Here is a 17,963-nt window from a genome sequence, read left to right as displayed (position 1 = left end):
TACTTTACTATGTTTAATTTGTATAATCTGATGAGCTGCAAAGCTTAAAGAAATAAAGAATGAATGAGTTTTTTTAAAGAAATTATCACCCCGCGCGTTATATTGTGTTATTGTTAATGTGGATTTTGTTAATGATGTTTTTAGTTTTGATGTAGATTTTGTTAACGTAGTTGTCGTTGTTCATGCAGTCGGCGTTTTGATATGGTTGTTATTATCAGTGTGGTCGTTGTTTTGATGCAGAAGAAGTGGTAAATAAATGCGTTGTGCATTTGTTGTCAATGTTGTTAGTGTTTATGTAAAAATTGTTGATGTGTTAATTAAAAGTTATTATAGTGGCTCTTTGAAACACAATTGTTGTACTATAATTAATTTCTTTTTAATGCAGTTGATGTTCATAAAGCAATATTTGTTAATGTCGCTGATGTTATTTTAGAGTGTTTTCCAAACATACATGTAATGGTTAAGCTTCATTTCTTTTACCCAATAATATGCAATACACGTGAATAGGTTTCAATATAAATACATAAGACAATGCAGTTTCATTGCATGACCAATAACTGAATCCAAACGCACAAAGAAACTGATAAAAAGGTATATTTTTTATTTAATGTAGAGAAACTTCATTAATGTAAATTATCTGAAATGAACACGATTTATTAAAGACAATAAATGTCATTTAACGGCAAGTACTAGTATGTATATGTCATTGGTTTTTCTGTAAAATAGATCTTGTTTTTTTCTCTCGGATCTCGTTGTTTTCTCTCACAAATCTCGTTTTATTGTCTACTTCCGGGTTCACATCTTCATGTACTTTTCTCCGTACACCTTGACAAGGTCAGCCAGAATTTGTCCTTTCTCTTCCGGTGAGGCGAAACAGGAGCGGGCGGCATGGAATATCTGATATTTAAAAAAAACCAAACACAGGTACGTCATACAGATACATCACGTGACAGAAGACCCAAACAAATTAAAACAACATCAATGCACCAGTCGTTTAGAGGACGAAATCAAATACAGTAAAACACGCTTATAACGAATGGCCAGGGACGGGCGATTTTACTTCGTTATAAACATAATTTGTTATATACGTGAGGTTTACAACATGTAGTAAAGTAATAGGTTTAAAGGACGAAAATATCCAAAGGAAAGGCAATCATAAAATACGCAAGACCAACCTGATTGAATCAAATTATTTTACACTTAAGATAACATTATTTTCATACCTTCTGACCCGTGTAGACATATATCAATATTTCTTTGATTTCTGTTAAACACAGACGCATTTTTAATTCTTATCCAGGCTAGTTTTACGGCCTCCAAAGTCAATGTTCGTACAAATTATTGGTACATAAATCATATTGATATTAATCAAAGTATGTCGATGATAAAGTAAAATATATTTTTTGTTCGAGTGCTCTCAGTACTTAAAATATTGGCAGCTAGCTTCTACGGGCTTATTGGCTGCTGTTAGTGGCTGCTAGCTTTAGCCTGGTACATGACCACCCTAAATCAATATGTAATCTGTTATTTGTAACATTTAAAATAGAATACGGTATTAAGACTGCATATACCGTGATTAATCATGCAGAAATGAAATTGAAACTCAAACATACGCGTAGCCTGCTGATATCAAATACAGTAAAACACGCTTATAACGAAGTGCTAGGGACGGGCGATTTTACTTCGTTATAAACGTAATTTGTTTTATACGTGAGGTTTACAACATGTAATAAAGTCACAGGGAATGAAAATCACTTCGCTGTAAGCGTCAAGTCATTATATATGTGTGTTCGCTATAACCGGGTTTTACTATAAATACACGTGCATTAATTACAAAGACGTTCTATATACATACAAATTAATTGTTGATAGTTTAATTGACATTTACTAATGTAGAAAACAAATAAAAAGTATCAAACATAGTGTAAAGATATGTAATAAAATATCAAAGCCTAGATGTAAGATTTAAGTAAAATGAAAATAAGTTTAAGTTTTTACCGCGAATCATGTAAAAGTATATTGATCTATGACTATAACCAAAGAAATGAAATTGTATCTGAATGTAACATTTAGATATATATGGCAAAATGTGTATTTACTTTGCCACAATATATTCTGATATTTTAGATAGACGACTGCATGGTTAATTTAGTTATTATAACAGACGACGGGTTAATTCAAGCTTTATTACACGGACTTTACATGGCATTGTCAAATATCCACTCTATTTTTGCTCAGTCCTATTGATATCTGACAGAAGTCCAGCCCCCTCATTGTAAAAACACAGCAAAACGTGCAGACATTTATGAAAAATAAAAAAGAAATCTACAGCACCGAACGTCTACAAAAAACAACAAACCTTCCTGCAGTACAGTTCAATGGTACCATTCCATTAGACGCAGACGTCCTGAAGATATTGATTTAATGACTGAAGTCTCCTGATATCTTACGTAAATATGCATTTGTTTTAGAATTCCAAACAAATCCGAGCTAGTTTCATATACATACCGTAGCGATCACGTGGTCCTTATCCAATCCCATTTCCATCACCATTTCATAATCACTGGTCAGGTTGTTGTCAAGGACGATGGGGTCATCCGTGCTGATGGAGAAATTGACCTCGTCGTCAATAAACCTACCAAAAGATGTTACCTAGGTAACTACATGTATGCCATCAGTCTCTTGGTCTAACCCGAGTCTCATGTGACGTGAAATAGTTTACCTGTGGAGGGGGTGCTTGTCAAGGTCATCGGAGACGGAACCAAGTTTGACACTAGATATCGGACACACTTCAAAGTGTATGTTCTCCTTCCTACAGCGTTCATATAGATCGGGATCGTCCACCACTTTATATCCGTGCCCGATCCTCTCTGCATGCATCTCATCTAGGGCCTTGGTTTGCAACATTATTACTTAGATAAGTATGGTCAAATTATTGAGTATTGGTAATTTGAATCGAACGTACTTTATAGCATTGAATCATGATTTTTTGAAGTATACACTCTCATAACTGCAGCGGTGTGTGCATACAAATTGAGTAACGCGCGTTAGCGCGTTATGAAAATTTGTATGCACACACCGCTGCAGTTATGAGAGTGTATACTTCAAAAAATCATGATATAATGCTTATATTTACATTTTTTTTAACTTCTTGCCTTGTCTGCAAATCTGATTCATACCTTAAAATTCCTATCTTATCCTAAGGGTAATGGAAGAGCCAGAGTAACAGCCACAAGCGTGAAATTTGATTTTCGCTTGTGACGTTGCAGTTTATAGCGTTCAACGTTTGTGACGTCATAATAAAACTCGTCGATTTGACCTTTGACTACTTGTTGCATTTAGAGGCATTTGAAGATCACAGAATTTAATGGAAAAACACAGTAGAATGTAAATATTAGTCTGTCCCAAGTTATTGCTTCCATCAATTTTTGATGATTTTTAATATAAACACACATATCTGTGAAAGAAATACAATTGAAATCGATGAAAGGGAATATATCCAAAATAACTTCATTGAACAATTATCCCTTTTCACTCATAAAATTTCACAGGAACGAAAACAATTTTCTTACGGAGTCTTATAATGGGGAATGTTTACATCTTTTCTCCATTCGGAATACACTCGGAATACATCGCGCATTCTTTAACGTTATCATCCGGGCTTATCAATGGCTGATGCAATGCAAAATCTCCGTAGACTTGAAGCGGTAGAGGGGGCGTTTCAAAACAGATAATCTGGACATTTTTCATAGTAAGTGGATGAACGTAGTTTGAGCACAAAGGTATTTACTATTATTTAAATATCAAGCAAAAAGTGGTGGAGGCAAAAACTCGGGACAGCGTATAGGTACAAGTGTTGGAGCATGGTCAATATTTGACCTGCAAATTTTCATTTTTGTTTTTTACAATGCTGACCACATAGGTATTTGTAAACAGATAGCCATGCTATGACCTTGAATTGCTAGTATTACATAATGGTCACTATGATATTTATGTGTCCCTAGGTGCTGCGTACTGAATGGTGCTAAGGATAATTAACAGAATGAACTCTGTGAATCTTGTAGCACTGCGTAGTATTCCTAAATGATGTTATAAAACCAGGCGAATAATACGGGCATAATAATATCCAAATTGAGAGTTTAAAAACAAGTGTCATATTTGGCGATTCTGTGTCTGCAACGATAGCTCTAGTACTCTATATTGACTCATGTATTGTGTATTCTATATATTAACCTTTGTAACCTTTTATGCCATGTATGAATGAACGGATTATGAGTAAGTGATGCCTCATACTAGGTGAGGGACTCTGAGACCCAGGACTCGGAGACTCAAATCCTGCATCCAGACTCTTTGATTGGCAGTTTTGACGGTTTTGTTACTTTATTTAGAAATAAAATATTAATCTTAATTTTGAACACTAGATGTTCACTCATGATCGTCGTAAATGGGCTGAACTAGTCAAAACTGTCCATCATATGTAAAACCTTATATATACCCATGTAAAATGATGTTGATAGATTCCGCTTATAGAGATAGATTTTTGAGACTCTTGATTTGGGCTACTTTTAATTGTTGTAACTATACGATCACGCTTAATAAAACCGCTTGAGAAAGAAATACTGGACTTGTGGTCACTAAGTTTGAGCTGACCCTCAATTGGATCCGTAAGACAGAAGGCTTACATATTTTGTTTCTGAACCAAGGTTTGAAAGCTATCTCCTGTGTTACAAACAATAAAAGGAGCGAAGATATCCCCATGATATTCTTTCCAACCTTGTTTACATAACAAACACCTGTTAGTTTTGTATCTAGTTCGTTATTTGAGAAATGACATCCGATTTTGGTTACTGCAAGCACTTCGAATAATAAATCGTTTATTGTCTAAATTTTAATCCATCTTTTTCACAAAAGGAGAAGTTTACCAACAACTTTATCAGTATTTACCAAAAATGGAATCACGGCCCATAATGAGCCAGAGTCCACCTTCACTAAAATGATCATACCAACTTGATGCCCTCCGCTGGCCCATTCTCTCCCGCATGTACAGTTCTGTGTATTCCAAGTTTGGAGGCTTGCTAAACGAGAAATTGCACTGAGTATTCCATTGATAATTTACATAATAATACTACATGTACTGCAGTATGGTTTTCCGTGTAAACTATCTTACATAACCCACCTGGAAAGCACGAGTATGTAGTTCTTTATTATGAATTTTTGGGTCAAGGTCACCGCAGGTGATGTCAATGGCAACCACACCACGTGATTGAAACTCCTTACACAGTTCCACTACTTCATTTGACCAATCTTAATGTATCCAAAGATCGACAAACATGTTAATACATATTACAAGTTTTATTCGAGTTGCTAAATCCACCCCTTGTATGTATGTTTTATTGCTAAATCAACCCCTTGTATGTAGGCCTATGTTTTATTGCTAAATCAACCCCTTGTATGTATGTTTTATTGCCCGCTGTCATTAATCGTTATCTGTCAGTCTTTTTCTTCATTAATTTAAACCAATCTTAACAACGCTTGACACGTGGGCACTACCATCTGTAAGAAGGGGCGGGTATAAATTATAAATTTTCATTACCCTTAACTTCCGGGAAAATTACTTTCCAAAATTTAGCTATAAACCATAACCTCTTTGAATTAAATGCATGACCTACTTGGTTCATGTACAACGCAACAGAGAATGGACTTGACAATGATCCCAAAGTCTTTGGAGCCTTTCTCAAAAGCGTCACAGATGATGCTGACCACTTCCCGGGGCGTGATGTCGCCCTCCGTCAGAGCGTAGGGCGGTTTCTCGCCATTGGTCATTTTGTTGGCGAACAACTGGGGCGAATACCGAGCCTCCACATAGTACACGTTGTGTAGCATGGAGTCCTCGCAAAAGTCATAGGCCAGCTTGTAGATGGCATCTCTGTCACCTCTGTAGGGTCAAATACTGATTGATTGATTGATTGATTGATTGATTGATTAATTGATATTGAGTGTGTAACTAGCATCTTACGCAACAACTGGCATGAAAGTGTTGAATTTGTCTAACAGAGCCTGTAATGTGTATGGAGGTGACGTCATAACCACGTGCGACTTCAATTCTTCCGTCGTTTCCCATGGAAAATGTATGCCCCTGCGCCTGTTTAGAAATACTTACATATACAAAAAAATATTTGTATAGTGGAAGATATGCCGACAAATAACAGATATGTTGTTGTACAAGTGTAGCGGTTTTTGTTTTGTTTTTTTGTCAATAACTCTTAACCAAAGTCTTAAAGGGGCATGGTCACGATTTTGGTCAAAAATTATTTTTCCGATTTTAATACCCGGTATCTACGATGCTTCAAAAAGGCATTTTTAATAGGCAACCGAAATTTGAGTGTCATTTGTTGAGTTATAAGCGAGTTACAGAGCATGAAATTCTTCGCTATGTAAACAAAGCGTTTGTTTACATTTTTAACGTTGAAGTAAAAATTTCAGTTTTAAACCTAAAACGGATGTGTTAAACGTTAGAAACTGTTTATATATGCTTAAAATAAATAAAAAAATTAACAAATAAGATGGAAAAAGATTTTTACTGGTATATTGAACCTATGTAAACAAAAACAGGGCACGAGCCTTGTTTACATGACAAAGAATTGTGAGCCCTGTATCTTGCTTATAACTCTACGAATGACTCAAATTTTATTTGATCATTCGAAATGCATTTCTAAAGCATTGTAAATGATAAAAACAGAATTTGATCAAAATCGTGACCATGCCCCTTTAATCTCGTCAAGATTCAGCTAGAATAGGATACGTTAAGCTTTGATGGCTACTTGGCTGTTTCAGCTGCACGGTTTGTTGCTTGTTTACTGCTGGTTTGACTCTTTTATGTCCCGATTTTGGTTCCGAAAAAGTGACCCAGAGTTTTGACCGTATCCCTTGGAATACTATAGACTATAATAAGGAACTATTCCGCAATTCGTGTTCTTTCAATTTAAATCCAAATATCCTAGTTAAGCCGAATCTTGCCGAGAGTAAGTGCTCGGTGCTACTCACTTGGCTGTCTCGACGATGGTCTCCGTACGGATGGCTCCATCCAGATGGACATGCAGCTCAATCTACCATTGAGATTATAGAAGAGGACTGATCAGAACAACATAATGATAATAGATATATCATATCCTTGGATATTTTTCTTAATAATCATGAACGATTGTCCAGCTTTGCCCTACATGGGGAAAACAAGCCAACAATACATTTTCTAGATAACCCTTATTTGAGACGTCTATCATTATTTCATGAGAAAGGGATTTTGAATTTAGCTACGCATATTTCTACTCTACGTAAATAAACTTGTAAATGTACATTCCAAGGAGTTGAGTTGAGTACTGAGTTGAATAATTTCAAAATGATGGGGACAGTGTAGTCTCTAAAACATTGAGATTGTTCCTTTTTTTGGTCTTTTTTATTTTGATCGGTGTAGATGGTTGCATTTATTATCAATTCAATACAAAAGTGAGCATATACAACCTAATAACAATGACGAGCAAGATAAAAAATGAAAAAAATCAAAGACCAAAAATCAATGTTTCGTTTCTCAGTCACAGCCGCTTCAAGCCAAATAGTGCCGCTTCTATTGAATTTATTTCCAGTTTGAAGGGAATAACTTATTTTTGAATTATAAGAAAATGGGGTTATTTCCCTTTTTATATCTAAACTCCTGCCCCCGTGGTATTTTGTAAAATTTGGCTTGCGAAACAACAGAAATGATTTGGCTTCAGAAACACATACATTAACCGGGATGAACAATCATTTACCAACATAGATCCATGTATATATTAGAACCATTTTAACAAGACCTTAGACTTTCGATAGGACGTGCATGACTGTCTATTTTTTGCGTCAAAAGCCAGACAAATCTTGTTGATTTCACAGAGCCTTGGCTGAGTGGTCTGCAATGAAATAGACAGGCCTACGTCACATTGCTGTTTGACACAACTACTCAAAGTCCAAGCTCTTGTTAAAATGGTTCTACCTCCATTTTGAATATAGTACAGGATTACAGTTCCATCCTGCAGTTTTCTAAACTCTGAGATTTGAACAGTTTATGACATCATCATCAACGACAAGTTTTTAAAAGAAAATTCCATTAATAATCATTACCTTTTTGCGTTATTTTAATAACATTTTACACCACCTATAAGGGTACCATTGAATGGTCAATTCATTAATTAATGTCATTTAATTGACAGTATATGTTTGTTGAACCCCAAACAAACCATTTACATTGTGTTTACATCTTTGTCATTAATCGTTCAATCTCTCTTAAATTAATTACTGTTGTAAAGTACTTATAAATACATGATAAAAACTTTAAGGATAGCCAAAAAGTCTGAGGCTGTCGTCAGTCTGAGCTTTCTGATAAGTTACCAAAACTATTATATATCGATCTGTTCATGATAGGTATTGTATTGTATTGTTTATTACCAAGAACCATACGATTCATAGGTTTAACATATATACATAAGTGAACAAACATATGAAAACATTTTTAAAAAACAAAAAAGAAAGACCATCACAATCGTGTATTAGACTGCGTGTGCACATAGCAGTCTGCAAAATGTACATGACATAAGTAAACAGGATAATGAAGAGTATAAAGCGAACTAAAGAGTGATTTAGTTTTAAACAATAGTGTTTTAAGAATAAACACAGTGCATATAAATGTAAAATTTGCGTTTGATTTATAAACACACGCTATTCAAGTTGACTATTCGAACACCGGAACCTGGTTACAGAGCATGTGATCTCATAGTATTTTAAATGAAAAACTGGATTTTTATAATGGTGATTACATTAAAGATTTTGTGTTCTTTCATTTGTCTTATTGATTAATTATTAATTCAGCACAATAATTAATCTATATTTACATGTACATGTATATGCTGTGTAGTACATATAAGTACATAAGAGATATCTGATTTTATGATACAACAAATCTAAGTGCACGTTCATTTTAAACTCGAGAGCTACATGAGAGTGGATTTTTAAAAACTGTTTTAACAGTGTGACCTACATACTGCTCTTCTTGGAAGGGAAGAAGCTCAAAACTGTTCAGGTGGTATAGAGATCCCTTCAACTTCCCTTTGTTTCGCTTATTGGTTTTTTTTATATACCTAAATTCATAATTTTCAGTAATGCCGTGAGAGAACCCTGTCAGATTTGTCATAATAAGTGATATATTTATAATATATGGCAATTGTCACGAGGTAAAATTCAATCATTCGGACTATTTTAAATTATTGTGTGAATTATAACCTTCTCGGACTTTGTATTAATTGCAAAAAAAAACTGTTGGTCTATTTACAACTGTTTTAACTTCTATCTATGTTCATTGACACTTCAACTTCATCTATGTGTACATACTGCTAAATAATCCGAGATTCCTCTGACTCTAACCCCCGCTTTTATATTGGGACGTGCGGGGCCCACGTCCCAATATAAAAGCGGGGGTTAGAGTCAGAGGAATCTCGGATTAACTGCTAAAATGTCATGAGTTACCCAATAGCTGTTAGAGAACTGCATGATTTCCTTACATCTGTACTAATTATGTTGACCCTTTTTCGCGTTATTCCATTGTTAACTTTATATAATCAGTTGGAATCTAGATAAAAGTCTGAAAACTAAAACACGTGTTTTCATGAGGCTGGGTCCAACAACAAGAGAATAAGCTCACGGTTGGCCCAGTATTAGTCCTGTACGGGAGAGAGCGCCCCGTAATACAGTCAATGTATAGAATTCGGATTTTTTTTTTCGAAATGCGCCAGTTTGATTGTTATCTAGAGACTGAAATTTTTTTTAAATCCCCACCTCTACAGAAGGATTTTATAATTGGGAATTTTGCTTTTTAGTAAAACTAACCTATACTGAAAATGGACAGACATCCTAATCCCATAGTGTACTTATTGATAGAGACGAACATCATCATTCAAACTTTTAAAAAAAAAAATACAAGTCTTCTCAAATATAAACTTATCGCAGTAGGTTTCACTCATACTTGGGGGCCATGGTCATATTGTTTTTATGAAAATGGCGGGAACGCTGCGTGGCCGATTTGTCTTGGCTGTACGAAACGGCATTCGCTTTAGTCTTACCTTGTATGGGAAATGGTTTCTAGACATTTTCCGGTACACTTTTTCTGTCTCGTTAGCTTTCGTTAGAAGATATCGCTTTCACTGCTTGGACTTCGTTCGCTCGTTGAGAATTACGTAATATTTGTGTTTTTAAAAAAACCCACAACACAAAGTGCAGTTCTGATTCAGGTCATGCGCGGATCTAATAGAAAGCCGGAATGCCTACTGGAAAAAATTAAATTTCTTAAATTTGCATAGTAAAAATTACCGAAAATATGCTTCGGAACCCCCCCCCCCCCCAAATGGAGGTGGTGGCAAATAATTAAGTGGGTTCGATATTTTTATCGCTTTATTTGAAAGAAGCCTTGCAGAGGTCGACACTAAATTTTACGTTTAGGTGAGGGAGCGAAAATGTTTTCATGTATTTTTTTTTTTAGACAGGGGATCTGCCCCCTCTCATCCGGTTACTCGTGAATTTCGGGGATCTAAATCCAATTATACATGTATGTCTTGAAAATCAACAGTTATATACAAATATTACAAAAATAATTTGATAGAATAATAATTTAAAACACATATCTTATATAAGTCGATGAGTTATGATAATTGTTATCTAGAGACTGAATTTTTTTTTAAATCCCCACCTCTACAGAAGGATTTTATAATTGGGAATTTTGCTTTTTAGTAAAACTAACCTATACTGAAAATGGACAGACATCCTAATCCCATAGTGTACTTATTGATAGAGACGAACATCATCATTCAAACTTTTTAAAAAAAAAATACAAGTCTTCTCAAACATAAACTTATCGCTGTAGGTTTCACTCATACTTGGGGGCCATAGTCATATTGTTTTGACGAAAATGGCGGGAACGCTGCGTGGCCGATTTGTGATGGCTGTACGAAACGGCATTCGCTTTAGTCTTACCTTGTATGGGAATTGGTTTGTAGACATTTTCCGGTACACTTTTTCTGTCTCGTTAGCTCTCGTTCTATCGCTTTCACTGCTTGGACTTCGTTCGCTCGTTGAGAATTACGTAATATTTGTGTTAAAAAAAACCCCACAACACAAAGTGCAGTTCTGATTGAGGTCATGCGCGGATCTAATAGAAAGCCGGAATGCCTACTGGAAAAAAATTGAATTTCTTAAATTTGCATTGTAAAATTACCGAAAATATGCTTCGGACCCCCCCCCCCCCCCCCCAAATGGAGGTGGTGGCAAATAATTAAGTGGGTTCGATATTTTACGTTTATGTGAGGGAGCGAAAATGTTTTCATGTATTTTTTTTTATAGACAGGGGATCTGCCCCCTCTCATCCGGTTACTCGTGAATTTCGGGAATCTAAATCCAATTATACATGTATGTCTTGAAAATCAACAGTTATATACAAATATTACAAAAATAATTTGATAAAATAATAATTTAAAACACATATCTTATATAAGTCGATGAGTTATGATAATTGAATCCCAGCATTCGGCGTCCAAAAAATATGAATAAAGCTTGACTTTTTCTACCCCCCCCCCCCCCCCAAAAAAAAACAAACATAATTTTATCACTTATGTAATGTGGCCTAGCCAAGCTTTTTCACTCTTGAGAGATCGATACTTGCCTTGACTCGGGCTGTGCATGGGAACATGGAAACAGAACTATGCCATGTGTGTACACATGCAGTTTCGGTGCGTGTCATTTACTCGTTATATGTAATAAAAGTGTCGTGGTAATGTCAATTCAAAATTTTAACAACTGTTTCTAAATGTAATAAATCTAAATAGTAAGACTGTCGTTGTAAGGTCAAGGAAAATTTTAACAACTGTTCCTAAATGTAATAAATCATAACAGCCCCCCCCCCCCCCTTCCAAGAAGCAGTATTCTGCACAGCGAAGTCGGCAGTACTGATAAGACTTAGAAAAAATATACAAAATTTTTGCAGTTCTTTTCACACAAAAAACGTGAACTAGCTATAATTAACTAAAAACAACTTATCGTGCAAGTATGTCATACCAAAAATTATATTGGGGACTTGTTCCTTTTTATATTTTACCAAGTTGGAGAGTGGTACAAACGTTAGAATCACAATTAAAAGCTAAGAAAAAAGAAAGAAAAGGATTTTACATGTATACTGAATTACAGCAACCATTGTTACAGTTCTGCATTTGATTAAGAACACACAAACAACAGTGGCGTATCGAGGGGGGGGGGGGGCACTTCCCCCCTAAAATTGTCAAATCAAAGTTATATCATACTCCTTCTGGTAAAGAAAAAGAACAACTTGTGTGTCTAAGTATAATCAACTTTTTGGAAACTCGTGGGCTTTTATTACATAAGTCTGATTTCAACTGTACATGTGTAGTGTGAAGAAAACCCCTGTAAGTTACGGTCTTCTTAGGTTCATGTGACCACTCAATCCCCCTTTGAGTAATTGGTTATACTAGCTAGTATTTTCAACTACTCTTCCGTGTTTTTTATTATACAATCTGGCAAAGTTATCTTTTTTTAAAATTCCATTTACACCGTCTCTTTGACCTTGATTTTTTTTTTTTTATAAATTTACGGTCATTCCTATGGAAAAAAAAAGGGAATTTAATGGTTTAAAATATTTCTGCAAGGCAAAAGATTTTGATGGGATTTCTGCAGGTCTTAAATCTACAAACATTTAAAAATTTGTAGTTTTATTAGTATTAAGGTTAAAATTATTAGAATTATTTAATGAAGATCCTACACAATCTCTAGTATCCATGAACTTCCGAGAGCTTCGAGGGATGCTTGTGTATTCGATCATTATAGCACCAGGAACGTATATTTACCAACATCGCAAACTAACTTTATGTGATATATGTCTCTAAAACTGATAGCACTTGCACAGTTTCTTTTTTTTCCCACTGAATACTATAGATTAGTAATCCTCTTAAATATCCCCCCCCCCAAAAAAAAGTGTGTTTTGAACATACATGTACTTTATTGTTTAATAATATAAAATTGGTTTGAACAAAAGTTTTAGTTTTTTTTTCTTGTATATTTCATATCCGGTGAACGGAAGCCCGTTGGTGCCACGTAGGAAAAATATTTTATCTGGCGGCCGCCAGATAATTATTTGGCGGCCGCCACTTATTATCTGGCGGCCGCCAGATAATTATTTGGCGGCCGCCACATAATTATTTGGCGGCCGCCAGATAAAACCTGGCTTCCTGATGTTTAATGGGAGCTTTTTAGGGAGTTGTGGATACACTCTAATTTATTTGTTTTATTAATTATTTCTGAAACTTGACATTAAATATCAATTGCAGAGCTTATGATTTTGAAAACTTTGAATGTATAGAGGACTTTGTTGTTAGAATATGCACAAAAATTCAAAGGCGCTGTAATATTGTAAAGTTGTCGGTAAACAGTACGGAAACAAAGTATTCCTTTTAAAAAATGATTGGCATGTGATATGAACTATCAGTATTATGAAATAAGTTAATGTTATTCCGAAACTACAACATGCAACAAATAGCATAATTTGCAATGTTTTGTTGTTTTCCGAATACACAAGTAACTTAACTTTTCTTTTATAGTAGGCAAGGCTAGAGAACTTCCCGATTAAATTTTTTAAGCAATTAAGTATGATTGAATAATTATGTCACTGTATAAAAGTTTAAATCTCAAGAAAAATGCATCATATGAATATGAACTTTTTAATACATACAAAGCTGTCACTGCATAGTTAACAAAGTAGTGCGAATCGTAATGTGTGCGCAAATAGTAGAATTCACCGAATGCCTGATACTGTACATGCAAACTTCATTCATAGATAGATCATAATTATTTTAGAAGTATGAATCCTTTAATTTCTGAGATAAAAAGTCAGGGCTATACATAGATGTATACGTAATACAACGTACAAATTTTGTGGTTAAAAGCAGAGAACTAGAGTCGGTGGAATCTCTGATAATCTTAAGGCTTTCACTTTTTCGTTGGAAACACATACAAATGGTCCACGTATTGTAGTCCTTTTTAAAGGACAGCAACTTGTTTATCCTTATAAAGTCATAGATGGATCAGCTCTCGTGATAATATTGCCTGTACTAGCTGTCGTGGTCAAGTAAGCTGACTTTAATCTGCGTTGGTAAATTCTTATACCAAAATTAAAACATATAGAAGGCAGTGCGTTCCTTTACTTATACATGTTTACATAAAATTCCTCTCAAGTTAAAGTGTTTTGATGTTAAGATTTCCTGAACAGGTGTTTAGTTCAGTTTTAAAAGTTCAAAATCAACTCTAAAATACCATGTTTTACAACATGCATGTATAATACAAGGCACAAAGTAATATAAAATTCATTCTAGATTCTAACAACAAAGTCCTCTATACATTCAAAGTTTTCAAAATCATAAGCTCTGCAATTGATATTTAATGTCAAGTTTCAGAAATAATTAATAAAACAAATAAATTAGAGTGTATCCACAACTCCCTAAAAAGCTCCCATTAAACATCAGGAAGCCAGGTTTTATCTGGCGGCCGCCAAATAATTATGTGGCGGCCGCCAGATAATTATGTGGCGGCCGCCAAATAATTATCTGGCGGCCGCCAGATAATAAGTGGCGGCCGCCAAATAAAAATTGTGAATTTTCCCCATAGCATCCGGTTTAACCTCGCTTATATATTTTCTGCGTGGACCTCAGGGTCCACGCAACTAGAATAAGTGTGTACTAGCATTCGTGGCCAAAAAAATGAAACTATTTAACTGACTGTGTTGTTAAACTCTTATTCCAGATCACATGAAAGGCAGTACAATAAAAAGACCTTGATCGGACACAGTCTCTCTGGGTAAATCAAAGTACTGAGAGTACTGAAAGACGAGGTCTTTTGTAATTGTTCACGTTTTCCTCCATTATGTTCCAAAAATTATGAGTTCGAATTAGTTGTTTCAATCTACATGTAGTATGCTAAAGTTTGGCTTTTTGCAATTGCCTGATACTTTGTCATAATTTTGCGAAATCCCGACCGGGACTGTTCTTCATAATTGTAGAAAATTGACACAACGGTATATTATGTAAAATAAGACACCAAGAAAATATTTTAAAAACTACAACTAACCGGGAAAATCAAAACAACTATATTTAGGTAGATAATTTAAATCGTTATATTCATTTATTTTGTGATCAAAGGGAAAATCTATAAGTCGAACGGTATCTGTTATACAAGGTTTATGGAAACTCCGAAAACTCTCAAACTGTTGAATTACCGAACAAAGTTAACATTTGTATACTGAAAACAAACACGGGCATCTAACGTTAGAAATATTTCTTTTTTACAATAAGATTATTCCAAGTATATGGTGGCATATCTCTGCCCCCTGTGTGCAAGTTATTTTTCTCTTAATTATGTTGACATGCAAGATAAATATGTTGACATGCAAGATAGTTATGTCAACATGCAACATAACTATGTTGACATGCAAGACAACTGCAATCAAATAAGAGTTATAAAAAATCTCAAATATCGCCAACATGTGACATCCAAGATGCTAGATACGTTACCTATTGATGTCAACATGCAACTAATTTATGTTAACATGCAACTTCTTTATGTCGACATGCAACTTCTTTATGTCGACATGCAACTTATATATGTCAACATGCAATTTAGTTATGTTAACATGCAAGATAAATATGTTGACATGCAACATATTTATGTCAACATGCAACTTAGTTATGTTGACATGCAACTTATAAGTTGCATGTCAACATATTTATCTCGCATGTAAACATAACTAAGTTGCATGTTGACATAGAAAGATAGCATCTAGCATCTTGGATGTCATAGGTGGGCGATTTTGATTTTGTATAATTAATATCAGATTGCAATTTCTTGCATGTCAACATAGTTATGATGCATGTTGACATAACTATCTTGCATGTCAACATATTTATCTTGCATGTCGACATATTTGATGAAAAATAACTTGCACACAAGGGGCAGAGATATGCCACCATAACCAAACTTCATGCGCGAGCCGAGGTTCAAATACACAGATGTTCTACATATTAAATAGGTGTTTCATTGGCTTCCAGTTAACACGCGTTATGACTGCTGTTCATCTCTAAAAAACAATTTGTACATAGAAAATAAAAACAAATCTGAATTTGCCTTCTTGTTCATTGACTCTTTAATTAATTAAACTGAATTTAGATTTTGAACAATACATTGTAAGCAAAATCTATATAGATTATACATTTCGGGTGACCAATAGATTAATTGATATATACAATCTTATCGATTGAAGAACCAAGTTAAATGTTAATGTTCATGTTGTCCGGCTTAGTTGGAATATACAATCATGTTATTTGTTTTAATGTTATGAGACATTTTCTATACTTTATAACGGATAAAACCAGTCATATTCATGATTTAAAAGAATTCTTCATCAATATCTTTATGCCTCTCATCAGAAAATCAGCTGATCTTTCTCCCATTGATAAATATCTTGCACCAATATTAGACCTATGAATTCAGAGATAACGCATGGTTGTTATGTTTTAATTTTTTAATTCTAATTGTGTGGTAGTACATGTACATGTAAATGAATAGGACTTATTTCAATTTTGAGAAGATAAAAAAGTAACTTTTTATCATAGTTTTAAAATCTGATTTACAAATCCTTTATTGTAGCTCCTCGAAAATTTTTAAATTAAATCGCTTTCGAAATTAAGTTCATTGTTCCAAGACACGCATTAAATTGAGCGTTTAATAAACGAGGGTGTATTTAAAGGACAAAGATCCCTGAAATGACAATGTCCTACAACATTTGTTAATTTTACTGTTAAAAGCGTTAACTTTGCATATTTTAGAAATTTTAAAATCAAATAAATCTGAATTAATAGCTAAAATTAATAATCTACAATTATCAAATATAACAGCCAATCAGGAAAGTCTACCCCAAAATATGACGTGATTCATTCACTTTTGGTCTCCATTTTCTTGTTTTATCGATTTGAAAAGCAGATGACTGAATTTGGAGTATGATTTTTAATTAAATTTCAGAAACGGTTGTATCGTGATTCGTGTAAACGAGTTTACACAAAAAAGTAGTAAGTGGCGAACGAATTTATTTTTTACGTATTAATTTTATATGAATTGCTGCAAAAAAAATCATGAAAGGTAAGAAGGTCTAAAAAATCAAATTGGCTACTGCGACAATTTTTTTTTATTGTTATAGTACTTGGAATAATCTTATTGTAAAAAAGAAATATTTCTAACGTTAGATGCCTGTGTTTGTTATCGGTATACAAATGTTAACTTTGTTCGGTAATTCAACAGTTTGAGAGTTTTCGGAGTTTCCATAAACCTTGTATAACAGATACCGTCCGACTTATAGATTTTCCCTTTGATCACAAAATAAATAAATATAACGATTTAAATTTTCTACCTAAATATATTTGTTTTGATTTTACCGGTTAGTTGTAGTTTTTAAAAAATTTTCTTGGGGTCTTATTTTACATAATATACCGTTGTGTCAATTTTCTACAATTATGAAGAACAGTCCCGGTCGGGATTTAGCAAAATTATGACAAAGTATCAGGCAATTGCAAAAAGCCAAACTTTAGCATACTACATGTAGATTGAAACAACTAATTCAAACTCATAAGTTTTGGAACATGATGGAGGAAAACGTGAACAATTACAAATTCAAACTTTCGAGACCTCGCCTTTCAGTACTCTCAGTACTTTGATTTACCCAGAGAGACTGTGTCCGATCAAGGTCTTTTTATTGTACTGCCTTTCATGTGATTTGGAATAAGAGTTTAACAACACAGTCAGTTAAATAGTTTCATTTTTATGGCCACGAATGCTAGTAC

General features: G+C 34.3%; 1 protein-coding gene across 3 annotated transcripts; it reads right to left on the bottom strand.

Annotated features, from left to right (window-relative positions):
• Window positions 1–576: 576 nt before the first annotated feature.
• LOC128178040 (adenosine deaminase-like) lies at window positions 577–11,245 on the bottom strand. Of its 3 annotated transcripts, none has more exons than XM_052845034.1 (10): window positions 11,050–11,242; window positions 10,143–10,346; window positions 7,045–7,106; window positions 6,017–6,142; window positions 5,670–5,935; window positions 5,177–5,304; window positions 5,004–5,075; window positions 2,723–2,892; window positions 2,509–2,635; window positions 577–897 (listed from the first exon to the last, which is right to left on the bottom strand). In XM_052845034.1, the coding sequence occupies exons 2-10, from the start codon at window positions 10,167–10,169 to the stop codon at window positions 796–798; spliced, it is 1,080 nt and encodes a 359-aa protein (XP_052700994.1). In that variant the 5' UTR covers window positions 10,170–10,346; window positions 11,050–11,242; the 3' UTR covers window positions 577–795. The 3 variants fall into 3 exon arrangements, with proteins under 3 accessions (XP_052700994.1, XP_052701001.1, XP_052701008.1); XM_052845048.1 differs by having other exon boundaries at window positions 853–2,407; window positions 11,050–11,245; XM_052845041.1 differs by lacking the exon at window positions 10,143–10,346 and having other exon boundaries at window positions 11,050–11,243.
• Between the last annotated feature and the right edge of the window lie 6,718 nt (window positions 11,246–17,963).

This window comes from Crassostrea angulata, chromosome 1 (assembly GCF_025612915.1).
Source record: "Crassostrea angulata isolate pt1a10 chromosome 1, ASM2561291v2, whole genome shotgun sequence".
NCBI lineage: Eukaryota > Metazoa > Mollusca > Bivalvia > Ostreida > Ostreidae > Magallana > Magallana angulata.
Note: the sequence above shows the minus strand (reverse complement) of the source record. Positions and strands in the feature narration are given on the sequence as shown.